Here is an 18,269-nt window from a genome sequence, read left to right on the forward strand (position 1 = left end):
CAAGAAATAGTGTGTGAGGAAAGATGATAGAAGGGTAGTTTTTCAATAAGAATTTTGTGATTAACTAAATCAAAGGCCTTAGATAAGTCCAGAAAAACAGTTCCAACAATTTTGCCATCATTAAGTGCATTTATCCAATTATCAATTAAATTTGTAAGTGCTGTTTCACATGAATGGTATGCCCTGAAGCCTGATTGAGCTGTGTAGAGGAAATTGTTTGTTTCTAAAAATAGCTTCAAGTTGTCAGAAACATGTTTTTCAAATATTTTTGAGATAAGTGGGAGAACTGAAATTGGTCTATAGTTGTTTTTGTCAGACTTGAGGCCTTTCTTGTAGATTGGTGTTACCTTTGATTGTTTTAACTGTGTAGGAAATTTTCCAGTTTTAATACTTAAGTTTATTATGGTACAAAGGGGTTTATCTATGACACTTGCTGCCGTTTTTAGAAATTTTGCACTAATGCCATCTAAGCCTGTTGCTTTCGTAATATCGAGACTGTTCAGTTTTTGTTTTACATAACTTAGTTCAACATAGGGGATTTCAAATTTATTTGGTTGATGTGTGCTTTCAGATTTAAAAGATTCTTGAAGAGCAATTTTCATTTTATGTGATAACTCAGTTATATTTTCAGCTTTTTTAAATACATTTGCAAAAAAGGTGTTAAATGTTTCTGCTGTTAACTTTTGATCAGTTATTGGCAAACCATTTTCATCATTTATATAGGATGTCTGTTGACCATCTGTTTTTCCTGATAGACTTTTCAAGTTTTTCCAAAGTTTTTTAGGATTTTTCTTATTTGAATTTATCTCATGGTTAAAAAAATCTGTTTTTGCTATATGGATGAGTTTTTTTCACTTGTGTCTTCCAGTACTTGAAGTCATCAACATTATTTTTCTTTTTTGCATAGTCCCTACTATGTATTGCATTAGCTATATCTTCATTGTACCAATCAGCTTGATTTTTATGTTTAACTCTTTTTTGTTTGTATGAAGCATGTATGTTAAGAGTTTCTAAAAATAATTTGTTAAAAGTGTCTAAAGCATCATCTGGATCATTAAACATATCAATAAGGGACCATGGTTGTTTTGACAGATCATTTAGGAATGTATCAGCATTAAAGTTCTTTAAGTACCTGTATTTGATTATATCATGCGTTGGACCCTTTTTAACATTTTTATTTGTTCGTCTAGTAAAAATTATTGGAAAATGATCACTAATTGAAAGTACAGGTACTGCAGTGTATGAGATATTTTGTGGTTGGTTACTATAGATATGGTCAATAATAGTTGATGATGCTGGTGTAACTCTAGTAGGTTGTTTAATAAGTTGAGAAAGATTAAAAGTATTGATTATATTGTTCCATGTTGAATTATTTGAGCCTGAAGCACCAAAATTGTAGTTAAGATCTCCAAAAAGAATTACTTCTTTGTCTTCAGTAAATATTTTATCAAGGACCTCCTCAATTTTATAATTCCACGAAGTTAATGATGAAGGTGGCCTGTAAATGTATCCTAACAATAAAGGCTTTTGCTTGTCAAGTTTCATTTCAAGCCATATTGACTCAATTTCCTCAGACTGTAGGTCAACTCTTAGTTCACATGGCAATGAAGACTTCACATATAAAACAATTCCCCCACCATTTGATTTCCTGTCACGCCTAAAGAGTTGATAATTATTTAAAGTTAACTCTGAATCAGAAAAAACATCACTTAAAAAAGTTTCTTGAAGTCCTAATACATCAATGTCAGGATATTTGTCTACTAAATATTTGATATCGTAAAGTTTGGGGTAAAGATAGTGAATGTTTAAGTGGAAAAAGTTTAGTCCTTTCTTATCAAATGTTATGTTATGAAGCAATAATTTCACCCCATGTTTTATATTACATAACATTACATTAGTTGTTTTAATTAAGTATATTTTATATTTCATTTTGCAATTTTATATTTCATATATTTGTACACCTATGATATTTTGACTTATTTATTTCAACTGTGTTTTTGTAATGCTGAGATTTCAAACTTTGGAAGTATACTTTTTGATAAAGATCATTTCCTCCAATTAACCCTTAAGACATAAATCTATTTTGAAAAGAACTCTTTTTGATTTGACACATAAGCTGACACTTGTAGTAAAAATATAAATCTTATTTTCCTGTCTCTTTTATTGATTGTTAATGATAATTTCCTTATCAACCTTAGGCAAGAATAAAAAAAGGTAATTATAGTCAAAGTCACACTATCATTTCCAGCTTATCTCTGTTTAAGTGTTATAATTATTTTATTTCTTTTGTTAGATCTTATGTGATAAAAATCTCATCCCTTCAGGACCAAATATTGGCAGGACCAACCTGTATATAAGAAAAGACACAAACCATGCAGTCATATTCCAACTTTGACTGCATAAATAAAAGTTATTTAAATTGTGATTTTATTATTTTCAATTAACCATTGTCTTAATTATACAGGTATGTGTCTTTTATATTTACTACTATTTTGTATTAAGTTTTTATTGGTTTCTCAGCATAATGTTTGTAAATACTGTTTTATGTAATATTGTTGTAAATGTTTAATTTAGCTATGAAAAGGTTATTTAACTGTAATTTTAATATGTATTTACATAACTTTGAAAGTTATGTAAATATTATTGTTTTAAGCTAAAATCTCTTGATAATTATTAATTTAAAAGCTCATTGATTTTATCCTTTGGTTCTTCTCACATGCAAGTGAATGCTCAAAGTAATTCTAATTCCTCAAGACATTATTTATTTTTATGTTAAAGCTAATTCCCCAAAAACAATTAAGAGATTTCACATTATGTTTTAAATGTTTCTTTGATATTTGTTGTATTTGTATTAAGGGCATGTTAATACTTTTATGTAAATGCTACAATAAGGTACTACTTATGATATTGGTACATGAAATGCATGTGTAATTGTATTATAATTATGTTCTTATATATTCCAACTTTGACTGCATAAATAAAAGTTATTTAAATTGTGATTTTATTATTTTCAATTAACCATTGTCTTAATTATACAGTGAGACACAGGGAACGAAAATATATATTCACCACCATTAATATACAACAAAAAGAGACAGCCCCCACACGGTGTAATAGTTATTGCATTCAAAGTGGGGAGTATATCAACTCCTTCATCACATTCTAATAAAGATGAGTTCCCTGATATTGTTCCTTGAGTGTTGTTCACTTTTTTATTTTGGTCAGTAACGTTTATCAAACTTTCATCTAGGTCATTCTCTAATGACGGTGCGGAACCATCCATGTTGGCCAGGGATTCCATACTCCACGATAAACTCCAAACCTGGGATGAGGATTTGGAATTCTCCGAGCATTTTTCTGTCTGCTGTTGGCATGTCGAAAATTTACATGGTCTCTGGAAGAGTTGCTTACTTGTTGTCTGGAACTGTTGTTTTCGATGCCAAGGATTTTTCTTATGCCTGCATTGAGTTGTTTTCCCAGTACAGTCGAACCTTCTCTATTGAGATGAACTTCATCGTAATAGAGACTTTGATCAGTCTTACCATTTTTCAAGAATGCACTAGAATTGTCAATAAAAAGGAACCCATTGGTCTTGCAGAGCTCTTCTATTAGACTATTTGTTTCAGCAATATTTTTCCTTGACAGCAGATCTCTCTTTTTTGGCAGAATAGATGATATTCCAATTCTCACTTTTTGGTTGACTGTCTGTAGTAAATTAACTATTTCTTTGAAGTCTTCACAGATAGTATGCGGAGAGTTGGCATTGGAGATATTGTTTATGCCTGTATGCAAGATGATTAGGTCAGTTTCTTCTGTTAATTTTCGATGTGATCTATCATCTTCAATTTTTGTCTTGAGGTCCTGAACAGTTGCACCACTGGTTGATTTTATGGTGACATTTATCTGATTAGTACTCATTTTTTTTCTTATAAGTCCTTTAGTGACTGAATCTCCCAGAATGAGTACTTCATGTTTTTTCTTCGCTGGGCTCACACTTCTGTCTGGAGTAGATAATTCTGTGTTATTAGGACTTCTGCATGTTTCTGAAAGAGATTGCTTCCTTTCATCTATACAACTGATATTCTGTGTTGGTAGACAGGTGTTTTCATTTACAGGATTTTGGGTTTCATTCTGATGATCTGAAGTTATACTTTTACTTTTTAGAAGTTGTATCTCATGCTTAAGAGAGTATATGTCAGATTTAGCTGCAACATTTTCTGTTCTTCTTTTAACCAGTTCAAGTGAGTTTGCAAATTCCTCAAATTGCTCTTTCATGGAAACAAAATTTGACTGAAGTGTGTCAATAGTATCTTGTTGTTGCTGTTTCATAGAAGCCTTTTCTCGTAATACTTCATTTTCCTGTTTTAAAGACTGATTTGTCTGTCTTTGTTTCATAATTTCTTCTTCAAGAAGTAGAATTTTTGCATTTTGGTCACTTTTGAAGTCTTTTAAGTCTTTGATTGACGACTTAAGTTCTGCATTTTCAGTTTTGAGTATGTTATTTTCTGTGAGACATTTGCTGCATTTTATGTTTAAGTTCTCTTGAAAGTCACACTGCACAGAGAAATCACATTTTTCTATTAATGAAGAAGTAAATGTTTCATTAGAGTAAGACAAGATGGATTTTACTGCTGTTTCTTCACTGTTTTTTGTCAGATTTCTGTAGTTCATTGGTGTATTCCATTTTGACTGTCCAATTTTGTGTAGCTTTTGTTCAGGTTTCTTGCCAGTTTCTTGAATGATAGTTAATTGCCTGTTAAATTCTTGGTAATCAACCTTCTGCCCACCCCTTTTCTCAGTTTTCTTAGCCTTTTTCAACTCTTTTCCAAGTTTTAGTATCCCACTGTTTAGAGATGGACCAAAGATTGCTCTAGATACAGAACTTAAAATACCAGTTGATTTTGATTTGGTGAGGTTCTTTTGAGGTGTCAGATTAGGACTACTGATAGGAGATGGTGTCAGAGGAAGTGAATGGTGCTGTTTTGAGCCTTTTACATTCGGTGTTGAGATTGTTGGCGTTTGAGGCATGATGGGTTGCATTTTTCGATCATTGGTATCATTGTCACATTCAGATTGTTTTAAGTCACATTTTATATGCTCAAGGATAGTGTCCAACCATACTCTGCATCCAGTTCCTTGGATCAACATTTTCATTGTCTTGTTATATACTGTAATAACAACTTTCATGTTTGATAGAGTTATTGTTGTTGTTAGCCCAGTATTGTCCTTTGTAGGTTCTAATTGATACATAGACTTTAAAATTTGAAGCATTTTTGCATGTGTTGATTGTTGAAAAAATGTAATTGAAATATTGTCACTTGTTGGGCTGACATACAGATCAAATAGATTATCAACTGTTATGTTGTCAGACAAGTCATTGTTTGAAAATCCTTCAAAATCCTCCATATCCATTGATGAATGATTAGAAGCCATTATCACAGATTGTTGTTAACACTTTAGTCCATTAAATATTTAAAGCCATTTTAGCACCTTTTGTTTGCAAGATTAGTAGGAATTTCAGGTATTTTGAATGAGAATTTATTAATCCTTCTTTATATAAAATAAATGAGAAAAACACAGTGGAACTGAACAGTTTTCATCCAATTATGAATTTTCTAATCACAAAAACACTTTTTAATGTTAATATTAAGATGCAGAATTGTCCAAGGAATTATGGGACCACATGTCAATGCTGTATGCCAAATATCAAGAGGCTGTGATGAGTAGTTGCTGAGAAAACTGTAACGAAAATTTCCTGCCATTGACCATTAATGTTGAAAATTTAACTAAGCTGGCAAACAGGAAGTGGATGAGCGACAGACCTGAAATAAAATCCCACGGTATGGACCATGTGTTGATGCTGTATACCAAGTATCAAGAGGCTATGATAAGTAGTTGCTGAGAAAACTGTTACGAAAATTTCCTACCATTGACCATTAATGTTGAAAATTTAACTAAGTCGATAAACAGGAAGTGGATGAGCGACAGACCTGAAATCAAATCCCACAGTATGGGACCATGTGTTGATGCTGTATGCCAAATATCAAGAGGCTGTGATAAGTAGTTGCTGAGAAAACTGTTACGAAAATTTCCTACCATTGACCATTAATGCTGAAAATTTAACTAAGTCGATAAACAGGAAGTGGATGAGCGACAGCCCTTAAATTAAATCCCACGGTATGGGACCACATGTCAATGCTGTATGCCAAATATCAAGAGGCTGTGATGAGTAGTTGCTGAGAAAACTGTTACAAAAATTTCCTGCCATTGACCATTAATATTGAAAATTTAACTAAGTGGGTAAACAGGAAGTGGATGAGCAACAGACCTGAAATCAAATCCCACTGTATGGGACCATGTGTCAAATTTCAAGAGGCATTGATAAGAAGTTGCTGAGAAAACTGTTGCGAAATATTTCCCCACCCGTCCGCCGCCAGACATTCACCATACTATAACCCAGGTTTGCACCAGTGCAACCCGGCTGTGATAAGTAGTTGCTGAGAAAACTGTTACAAAAAGCTTTTCCCCGCCCACCCGCCGCCCACCGCCGGCCGCCCGACATTCACCATACTATAACCTGGGTTTGCACCAGTGCAACCCGGCCAAAAATAGATCATGATTCATTGAAAATTATTCAACAGTATCAATTGACCATAATCACAAAAATAATAAAGTAATAAACTTTTACAAAAATATTCTAAACAATAAAACTAGGAACTAATATCAACTAAACATATTTACAAACATAAAATAATAAATTATATAAATGCTACATCAGTAACTTGTATCTCACTAAGTTTAAGGAGAATGCAGGGCTCATCCGGAAGGGCAGGCGAAAACTTCGCCGTGTATATTCCAATTTCGCTCTTCCGATTGATCAAAGAGAAGTCAACATCGCTGATAAAATCTTAATTCCCAAATAGTAATTACTTAGCGATGCAAAGAGCAGAGATTGTATCCGCCCATATGACGACCGCTAATTATCATTATCCAATCAGAGCGTCGCTTTATACTACCCTTCTACCTGTAAGCGAAGCGATAGACCGCCTACTCTAAACAGTAAATAATGAGAGCATCGGCCCAAAACGGTGTAATTGTGTGATAGTTTTGCGAGTTTAATACGGGATTTGGCGATAATTATAAATTGTTTTTTCCCCGATTATCTAAACACGTGCAATCTTAAGAAAGCCAATTCGCAAAAACCTTGCGATTGGTATGTTGTAGACAGTAGGGGTGTTTGGCATTGTTCTCTTTGTAGAAATGCCAAATTTGACACAGTTTACGCACGTGGCTTAGGCTTAACTACATATCGGTCGTGTATATAACAACAACATTTGTCTGGAAAGAAGTGTTCTTATTGTTTCAAAATAAATTCGTAAATATGACGCTCAGATTAAGATTTATCAATATTGTAAATTTTAAAAAGCATTATTTATAAAGATATTACCGAATTTAACATTTCATGAAAATAAAGGGAGGTAATTAGAAATTAATTTTCTACAATTTCTCAGTCAAATTTTTCAATAAGAAATGAATGTATGTAATTTTAGTGATCAAATATAATGTGCACAAATGTTTGCAGTACATATTTTACATATTCTTTGATGTTTGAAAATTGTTTTATAAGCATAATTATATGCATATAAATGTGACATTACAACATTCAGGACTTTGAGAGAAATTTCTGTTACCAGAACAGAATAGAACAGATATTATTAATCAATATCCAATGTGACTTCATCTTCTTTTAAAGGTGAGGAAAGTAAAGTAAAAAATATGAAATTGATTTTATCATCATATCTTTTCTTACACATTATTATCAACAAATGTACATGAAAATATATAAACACATATTTAGAGAAAGCTTATAAATAGCTGATCAATAGATATCAAAAATAATTTTTTATATTCATATTTGCAGCTCAAAAACATTTAGATGCCATTGCCAGATCTACTACTAAATAATTAATCTACTTTTAATTAATACTACTATTAATTAATCTACTATTAACTAATAAACTGGAGAAATATTATAAGTGATGTTAATTGTATTTATATTATAATTAAAGGATGTATAGCCATGCATGTTAATGCATACACATTGGGTTGTTTCCCTTCTCCCTAATTTTCGCGAGGTCATCACTTCTCCCTAAAATTTCCCCCCAGGATGAGCCCTGGAATGTAAGTGAAAGTAGAACCATTCTCTTTATATTGTATATAAAGAGTCTTAGGCCATGCTTAGTTACTGTTAAAGGTTCTACTAACTATAATCAACATTAAACTAATGAATGATAAGAATGAAATGTCTATAAAACAATACATGTTCAATATGATTAATTTCAAAATAAACTTAAATCTAAGTTAAAGTTTAAACCCGTAATATTTCTTGAAAAATATGTATGAAGATTATATATGATTTACTTCTTTAATAATATTATACAATATTATGTAATTATTATATAACTTGTTGTAGTTGGAATCCAACTTTACAACACATCCTTTAACTATAATATAAACACAATTAACAACACTTATAATATTTCTCCAGTTTATTAATTAATAGTAGATCTGGCAATGGCATCCAAATGTTTTTGAGCAAAAACAAAGTATTTTTGATATCTATTTATAAGCTTTCTCTAAATATTTGTTGATATATTTTCATGTAGATTTGCTGATAATTGTGTGAAAAATATGATGAATAAATTTATATAATTAACCTTTCCTCACTTTTAAAAGAAGATGAAGTTACATGAATCTATTCTGTTCTGATAACAGAATTTACTTTGAAGATCCTGTTTATTGTAATGTCATTTTTTTTTTTTTTTGATGCGTTTATTTAAGGTCGCCGCAGGAAAACCCATATGTGCGACCATACACTCTAGTCGGGTCATCTTAGAGCGTCCCGCCGAGATTTTTCGTCGATTGTTTTCCAGCTGTATTGGTGGAGGAAGACCCCAGGTGCCCCTCCGGGCATTATTTCAGGCACGAGCGGGCACCTGGGTAGAACCACCGACCTTCCGTAAGCCAGCTGGATGGCTTCCTCACATGAAAGATTTCGACCCGAGTGAGGATCGAACCTACAGTGGTGAGGGACCTGTGATCTCAAGTCAGCGACTTTAACCACTCGGCCACGACTTTAACCACTCGGCCACCACTCGGCCACGGAGGCCCCATTGTAATGTCAGAATTAAGTGAAATTTTATAAATGCTTATAATAATGCTTATAAAACAATTTTCAAACATCGAAGAATATGTAAAATATGTACAGCAAACATTTGTGCACATTATATTTGATCACTAAAATTATATACATTCATTTCTTACTGAAAGATTTGACTGAGAAGTTATAGAAAATAAAATTCTAATTACCTCCCTTTATTTTAATGAAATGTTAAATTGGGTAATATCTTTATAAATAATGCTTTTTGAAATTTACAATATTGATAAATCTTAATCTGAGCGTCATATTTATGACATTAAAACAAATATATATATTGAAACAATAAGAACACTTCTTTCCTGACAAATATGTTGTCATATACGTTACATGATATACGACCGATATGTAGCATGACTATCATGATTCGTAGTTTTAGCCAGGATGTCGTGCCCACGTGCGTAAGCTGTGTCAAATTTGGCATTTCTACAAAGAGAACAATGCCAAACACACTCACTGTCTACAACATGCCAATCGCAAGATTTTTGCAAATTGGCTTTCTTAAATTTTCGCGTAGGTGTATCAGAATCAGTAACTTTCTTACTGCTAGGTTTGGACATTTCGCCCTGTAGCCATGACGTGAGCGGCATAACAATTTGACAGTAAAAATTGAAGTTAACGGACTGAAATCATTCAAAACTATGATCATTAATGAAATTGATTATTTTTAATTGACTAACAGTTTTGTGATAGCCGTGAAAAATCCATTGCACATCGCCTTTACTCGAGTTAAAAACCCGCCATCGAAGTGCATTGTGTATATCAATTAGGGAAGATTGCACATGTTTAGATAATCGGGAAAAAACAATCTATAAAACTCGCAAAACTATCACACAATAATACCGGTTTCGGGCCAATGCTCTCATTATTTACTGTTTAGAGTAGGCGGTCTATCGCTTTGCTTACAGGTAGAAGGGTATATAAACTAAAAGCGACGCTTTGATTGGATAATGATAATAAGCAGTCGTCATATGGGCGGATACAATCTCTGCTCTTTACATCGCTAAGTAATTACTATTTGGGAATTAAGATATCGGCGATGTTGACTTCTCTTTGATCAATCGGGAGAGCGAAATTGGAATATACACGGCGAAGTTTTCGCCTGAATCGCCCTTCCGGATGAGCCCTGAATAATTTTAAGGTGTGAAACACTAAAAGTACAAAATTAACTGGGTACGAATATCACTCATGTGGCAGGGCCAAAAAACCCTTCTTTGTAGAGGCCAAATATAGACTGCTTCCCCAATCAAACTAGCCTCTTTTTTTCCCAGTTTGGTCCTTAAAATTCCCCAGTCTTTTGAAATTTCCCATAGAATTTAGAACAAAATTAAATGATAGTGTTGAATTAAGGTATTTTACTGCCTTATCAGTATTTCGGCCAGTGCTTTTTGCTTTTCTGTTTTGAAGAACTTGTTAAAAGTTTGTGTTAAATTTGATACCCGTACGACTAGCCAAAAGTTCTAGCCGTACGTGAGTCACGTACGACTAGCCAGGACTCACTGTATTGACTAGCCAGGACTCACTGTATTGTCTAGCCGTACGGCACTTTTCAAAATTATATGGAAGTAGAACATGCATGCATATGTTATTTTGTGCCTCATGATTATGTTTTGTCGTTTTATTTGTATGAAAGGTGAATTTTTGTTAATTTTAAATTAAAGCACATGGATCAAATAAATAATGATCGGAGTGGAATAAATAACAAGAGGGCCATGATGGCCCTGAGGTCGCTCACCTGTATATAGCCCCCCCCCCCAACTCCAACCCCCCCAACATTGCAGGGCCAATTTTAACCTAAGGGCTTTTATTTGCACAAACTTGGTAGACACCCATAAGAAGATGTTTCATGCTAAACATCTAAGCTCTAGCTCATTGGGCTTTTTAAAAGAAGATTTTTTTTAAGTTTTTACGATACACATATAGTTAAAAACAATGACACCCCTGGGGCAGGGCCAGTTTTGACCCCAGGGCTTTATTTGAACAAACTTTGTAGACACTTACTAGAAGATGTTTCATGCTTAATATCTAAACTCTAGCTATTTGGGTTTTTTCAAAGAAGATTTTAAGTTTTTGCTATACACATATAAAGAAAATCAATGACCCCCGGGGCGGGGCCAATTTTGACCCCAGGTCTTTTATTTGAACAAACTTTGTAGACACTCACATAAAGATGTTTCATGCTTAATATCTTAACTCTAGCTATTTGGGTTTTTTCAAAGAAGATTTTTTAAGTTTTTGCTATACACACATAAGGAAAATCAATGACCCCCGTGGCGGTGCCAATTTTGACCCCAAGGCTTTTATTTGAACAAACTTGGTAGACCCCTATTAGAACATGTTTCATGCTAAAGAGTTCTTTAAAAGAAGATTTTTTAAGTTTTTACTATATGCATATAGGGAAAATCAATGACCCCCCCGGGGCAGGGCCAATTTTGACCCCAGGGCTTTTATTTGAACAAACTTGGTAGACACTTATTAGAACATGTTTCATGCTAAATATCTTAGCTCTAACTCTTTGGGTTCTTTAAAAGAAGATTTTTTAAGTTTTTTCTATATGCATATAGGGAAAATCAATGACCCCCTGGGGCGGGGCCAATTTTGACCCCAGGGCTTTTATTTGAACAAACTTGGTAGACACCTATTAGAACATGTTTGATGCTCAATATCTTAGCTCTAGCTCTTTGGGTTCTTTAAAAGAAGATTTTTTAAGTTTTTACTATATGCATATAGGGAAAATCAATGACCCCCCGGGCCGGGCCAGTTTTGACCCCAGGGCTTTTCTTTGAAAAAACTTGGTAGACACCTATTAGAACATGTTTGATGCTCAATATCTTAGCCATAGCTCTTTGAGTTCTTTAAGAGAAGATTTTTAAAGTTTTTACTATATGCATATAGGGAAAATCAATTACCCCCGGGACGGGGCCAATTTTGACCCCAGGGCTTTTATTTGAACAAACTTGGTAGACACCCATTAGAACATGTTTCATGCTAAATATCTTAGCTCTAGCTCTTTGGGTTCTTTAAAAGAAGATTTTTTAAGTTTTTACTATATGCATATAGGGAAAATCAATGACCCCCCCGGGGCGGGGCCAATTTTGACCCCAGGGCTTTTATTTGAACAAACTTGGTAGACACTCACTAGAAGATGTTTCATGCCAAATATCTATGCTCTAGCTCTTATGGTTTTTTAAAAGAAGATATTTAAAGTTTTTTCTTTCGGTTGCCATGGCAACCAGAGTTCTACATGGAATTAAATTCTTTGAACAATTTTTAAAGGTGACCACCAAAGGAACATTCCTGTGAAGTTTGGATGAAATCGGCTTAGTGGTTTATGAGGAGATGTCATTTAAAGTAAAAGTTTACGGACGGACGGACGACGGACGAAAAGCGATCACAAAAGCTCACCGTGTCACTTTGTGACAGGTGAGCTAAAAAGAACATTAAAAAAAACGGTAAAAAGCAAAAATAATTGTATAATTTTTAGGGATGGGTACCACCAATTTTTTTGTATTTCACCTGTGTACCGCGGTATGTACCACGGTATTATGAAGACACTTTTAAATGTTTAACTTATGCAAACTAAGACCAACTGCCATAAGAATGTTTAAACATTTTGATAAAACACAATACATTTTAGCAGACGACAATAATGACGGATGATGTCGGCGAATGTGAGCTGATAAATTGGACGTCCCACCTCCTGAACATTTTATGACCATATCACACTTCATACATACGGCTGTATTATCAATTAATTTCTGTGTTATTTTAGACTTTTGGAGCCCAAAATGCCTCCAAATATCCGATTTCCCCTTTGGATTTTTGACCGTGGTGAATTCGTCCATGACGGTATGAGCTGTTTACAAGTTGGGCTATGTCTAAATGCTTTACGTTTTGTTATTGTCGCCACTCGTCAATACGTCAACATGTTTACTAGCCTTAGACTGAGCACTAACATGGGTGTCCCCTTTCAATGCATTTAAATGAAGAATGATATATAGAAATTATAAAAATGTCGGCGGATGAAATGTATTTACACTACATAATAAATATGAAAAACAACCGGGAAACGATCCGACCTTTCCGCGACTAATTATTCGTTAGAGTATTATACTGTGCATTTACTGCTGCTCTAAAAATAGACTTGGAATTCCACTTTAATTTAGGTTGAAAGTTGAAACACAGATTACAGGGTAAATAACGTCCGAATCTTACAAAAATATTATGTAAAATTATATATATTAAAAAACCGGTATTCCTAGGGGTCGTACCGGTACGTACCGCGTCTGAACGAAACCGCGGTATACCGGTATACCGGTAATACCGCACATCCCTAATAATTTTCAAATACAGTAGATAAATATCGAACATAAACAGGCTGGTGAAATTGCCAGATCGGGCTTAAAATGAAAATTGCACATTTCTTGGAAAGTATCAAAGTTATTTTTACCTTTTTAAAGCATATTATTTCCTACCTAATTTGTGATGTATAAGAACTAAAATTAAATGAATTTTAGTTATTACACAAGAATATTTTGCCTTTGTTGGATTTTAAGCAGCTAAAATTTTCAAAGTCCAAGAACATGACTTTTTAAAATGAATTCCAATTGAATTTTGAGTTTTATATGATCAGATATATTCATTTGAATGCGCCATCATGTAAATTATGGCAGTTCTAATCTGTGTAAATTTTTTTATCAAGAACATGTAACCCTTTTGGGTGAGTGTGGTCAACAATTGTTTTGCAATTAAAAATACAGCATACAATACAGAAATTTAAGGTGCTGGCGCATTAGAAGAGATACCCAGGATGCAAAATAATCCAGATTTGAGGAAAAAGGCAAATGCAAAAGATGTGTTTATGGACTTAAAAAAATTGGACCATATAAAAATGAAAAAAAAGTGATGTGAAATCCGTATTACTCATAATAAAAAATGTAACGTTTGTTTAAGTCTATCTAATTATAATGCCTAAGATATATCACAAGTTTAAAAGCAATATCTTTGACTGTTTTTGAGAAATTACATTTTTTTCATTTTAAGCCCAATCTGGCAATTTCACCAGCCTGATAAAAGCACAATCAATTAATTAGCCTTAATTAAACCCTTCCCAGGAACTGACAATAGAATTTTAAAATGCGTTTCACGGAACATGCAAACTTTCCTTAATGATCAGGGCTCATCCTGGGTGGAAATTTTAGGGAGAAGTGACTTCTTCGCAAAAAATAGGGAGAAGGGAAACAACCCAATGTGCATGCATTAACATGCATGGCTATACATCTGTTAACTATAATATAAATCAGCTATTTATAAGCTTTCTCTAAATATTTGTTTATATATTTTCATGTAGATTTATTGATAATAATGTGTAAGAAAAAATATGATGAATAAACTTATTTTATATTATTACTTTCCTCACTTTTAATAGAATATAAAGTTACATTGGATATTGATTAACAATATTTGTCTATTCTGTTCTGATTACAGAAATTCTTTTATGACAATATATGTTGTAATGCCAGATTTATGTGCATATAATTATGCTTATAAAACAATTTTCAAACATCAAAGAATATGTAAAATATGTACTGCAAACATTTGTGCACATTATATTTGATCACAAAAATTATATACATTCATTTCTTATTGAAAAATTTGACTGAGAAATTATAGAAAATAAATTTCTAATTACCTCCCTTTATTTTCATGAAATGTTAAACTCGTAATATCTTTATAAATAATGCTTTTTGATATTTACAATATTGATAAATCTTAATCTGAGCGTCATATTTATGACATTAAAACACATATCTATTTTGAAACAATAAGAACACTTCTTTCCTGACAAATTTTGTTGTTATATACATGTACACATGATATACGACCGATATGTAGCATGCCGATCATGATTCGTAGTTTTTCCGGGATGTTGTGCCCACGTGCGTAAGCTGTGTCAAATTTGGCATTTCTACAAAGATAACAATGCCAAACACTCTCATTGTCTACAATATACCAATCGTAAGATTTTTGCGAATTGGCTTTCTTAAATTTTCGCGTAGATGTATCAGAATCAGTAACTTTCTTTTACTGCTAGTTTTGGGCATTTCGTAGCCATGACGTGAGCGACATAACAATTTTTAATTGATGTTAACGGACTGAAATCATTCAGAATATGATTAAGTTTTTAATCCAGTCGCTGATCAGTAATGAAATTGATTATTTTAAATTGACTAACAGTTTTGTGATAGCCGTGAAAAACCCATTGCACATCACCGTTACTCGGGTTAAACACCGCGTGTATATCAATTAGGGAAGATTTGCACGTGTTTAGATGTTCGGGAAAAAACAATCAATAATTATCGCCTAATCCCGTATTAAACTCGCAAAACTGTCACACAATTAAACCCGTTTCGGGCCGATGCTCTCATTATTTACTGATTAGAGTAGGCGGTCTATCGCTTTGCATACAGGTAGACGGGTAGTATAAAGCGACGCTCTGATTGGATAATGATAATTAGCAGTCGTCATATAGGCGGATACAATCTCTGCTCTTTACATCGCTAAGTAATTACTCTTTGGGAATTAAGATTTTATCGGCGATGTTGACTTCTCTTTGATCAATTGGGAGAGCGAAATGGAAATATACACGGCGAAGTTTTCGCCTGAATCGCCCTTCCGGATGAGCCCTGATGATGGACAAACTTCTATATACCGTTGGTAATTGACGCAATTATCAGATCCCAACAACAATAATGTTCGGGTTTTTTTGTTTCATTTTAAAGGTGTCGAAAACTAAACTTAATGAAACAAAAAAAGGATTATCATCAAAATTTTGTACACTATTTCAATGGAAAAGAGTCAACTCGGCCCTATACCAACTCGGCACGGGTCAACTCGGCACGGGTCAACTCGGCCCACTTTACAAAATATATATAACGTATCAACTTTGTTTTGCATGTTCTTAAGGTAAGTGAATAATAAGAAATATCTTATTATTATATAAAGATACATATTGTACTTCTGCCAAATAAAGTATATTTAGAAAAAAAAGTTATTTATTTGTCATATATCTATAAACTCTCTCTGTCGAATTACGTAAATAATTTAAGATAATATAGATCTAATAAAAATGTGTTTCCTTAGATGCATATGTTTGTAAAGTAATATTAACAAAAAAAATGAAACAAAAACGTGTTTACTTAATATCATAAGTTTCTATATATTAGCACTGTTTGCTCTTTGTTATATTTATAAACTCTCACGATTAAACCAGAGACATAGATAACAGAGATAAGCAGCTCCTATGTACTCCATTGAAATATCACTCATGCCTATCAAAAAGTGAAAAATTAGGCATTTTGTAGCAAATAAAACTTAATAGATGTAAATTTGATCCTTTAATGTTATATACCATTTGAAAGGTAAATCTTTTATCTATTGCTGCATGTTAAAATATGGGTAATTTTCCATGCCTTTCACTTAGAAAAACATGGCAGAACGTACCCACTGAGCCAGTTTTTTGTCATATGAATAGTTTTGTAACAAAAAATTATTAAGTAGTTCTCTTTAAAAAATAATGTAACATTTAATTAAATGGGAACTGTAAATATTTTTACCTGCAGCCACAGACAAATGCATAAGCTTTCAGAAAATGTATTATTTTACTGATTTTGATATCTGGTTAATAAGTTTTACTTGCTACAAGTTTTAAGTTTAGCAGGTTCGCGTGATATTTTTACTGGCTAGGAAGTTGCCTATCTCTGTTATCTATGTCTCTGATTAAACCTACCACGAGTAAGAAATACAGTGAGATACTCAATCGGTTATTTTTACTCGCAATTCTATTGAAAAGAAAAGCCTGCCTGCTGCTAGTTCGTAAACTGTCAATCCGTGTATAATTAATAATTACAAAAATTACAATAAATAGTGATGCAACAAACCTAAATATTAATAATTGGAAAGTGGGCCGAGTTGACCCGTGCCGAGTTGGAATAGGGCCGAGCTGACTCGGGGGCCGAGTACGTTTTAGGGCCGAGCTGACTCGGATTCTATTTCAATTGATGTTATTTAACTGCGACTTTAAGTTATAAAATGACATACGCATTTTCGACTTCCATGTAATTTTGAAAATGCAGCCAAATTATACGGGGAAGTCAAAGACCGGGCCCGCGAAGCGGGTCCGGGCTTTGGCTTGCCCGGCTATAGACTACACGTGTATATTTAAAAGAAAATCAAATAAAAAACGTTTCAAAAATATATAGAATTCTATACCTATCAATGAAATTTTCAGTGTCAGTTCTACTGGGGCGCTGCCATTTACAATGTAACTCAATGATAAAAGGCGTGGTATTCCGATAACGGAACAAATCTCAACTTTTCGGATAAATAATAAACGTCGAGTGTTCCGAGTGAAAACGGAAGCGGTGCATGTAATACCGAATGACAATTTTAAAACGGAAAGAATGAAAGGAATTTTTTAACGACTTCCCCGTTCATAGGCTTTGCCTAATTTCATATTACAGTGTGTCCTGGCTAGTCGTATGTGACTCACGTACGGCTAGAACTTTTGGCTTCTGTCCTGTTAAGTAAGAGAAATTTTGTTTCATTAAACTTGTTTCGTATAAATGTTATCCCAAAAAACACTTACCAACGGTAACTAATGTGGTGAAAAAGGCAAAAACAAGAAGTTCAGCTTCCATCTTGACTGACTTCAAATATCTCAACCGTACCATGGCTAGACACCTCAATCGCATCTTCTCGGTGCTTTCCGTCAAACTGTGGATAAGGATACAGTACGGGTCACCTACAGTACGGTACGTTGGCCAGTATGTCATTTTAGAAGATGTACTAAGTGATAATACTATTAAAACATATCTTAAAGTATATTTTGTATGTTTGTATGTTTCTTCTAGCCAAAAGTTCTAGCCGTACGTGTACGACTAGCCAATCGCCACTACTCGGCCCTTTCCGTCAGTCTTCGGATAAGGACCTTCATTCGGAATAGCCTCGGCCATTATCTATAATAACCTTATCCGAAGATAGACTGGTCCCT

The 18,269-nt window shown here is 33.5% G+C and overlaps 1 protein-coding gene across 1 annotated transcript in view; it reads right to left on the reverse strand.

Moving 5' to 3' along the window:
• The window catches only part of LOC132758507 (uncharacterized), a gene marked incomplete at its 3' end in the record, with an annotated part of 64,053 nt that extends 46,002 nt beyond the window's left edge, over window positions 1-18,051 (reverse strand). The window contains exon 1 of the mRNA XM_060750189.1: window positions 17,865-18,051. Coding sequence (XP_060606172.1) covers window positions 17,865-18,051 — 187 coding nt within the window. The remainder of the gene's footprint in view (window positions 1-17,864) is intronic.
• Window positions 18,052-18,269: the final 218 nt, after the last annotated feature.

The sequence above is a fragment of the Ruditapes philippinarum genome, unplaced genomic scaffold (genome assembly GCF_026571515.1).
Source record: "Ruditapes philippinarum isolate M1 unplaced genomic scaffold, ASM2657151v2 ctg1729_1_1_1_1, whole genome shotgun sequence".
In the NCBI taxonomy this organism is placed as follows: Eukaryota; Metazoa; Mollusca; class Bivalvia; order Venerida; family Veneridae; genus Ruditapes; species Ruditapes philippinarum.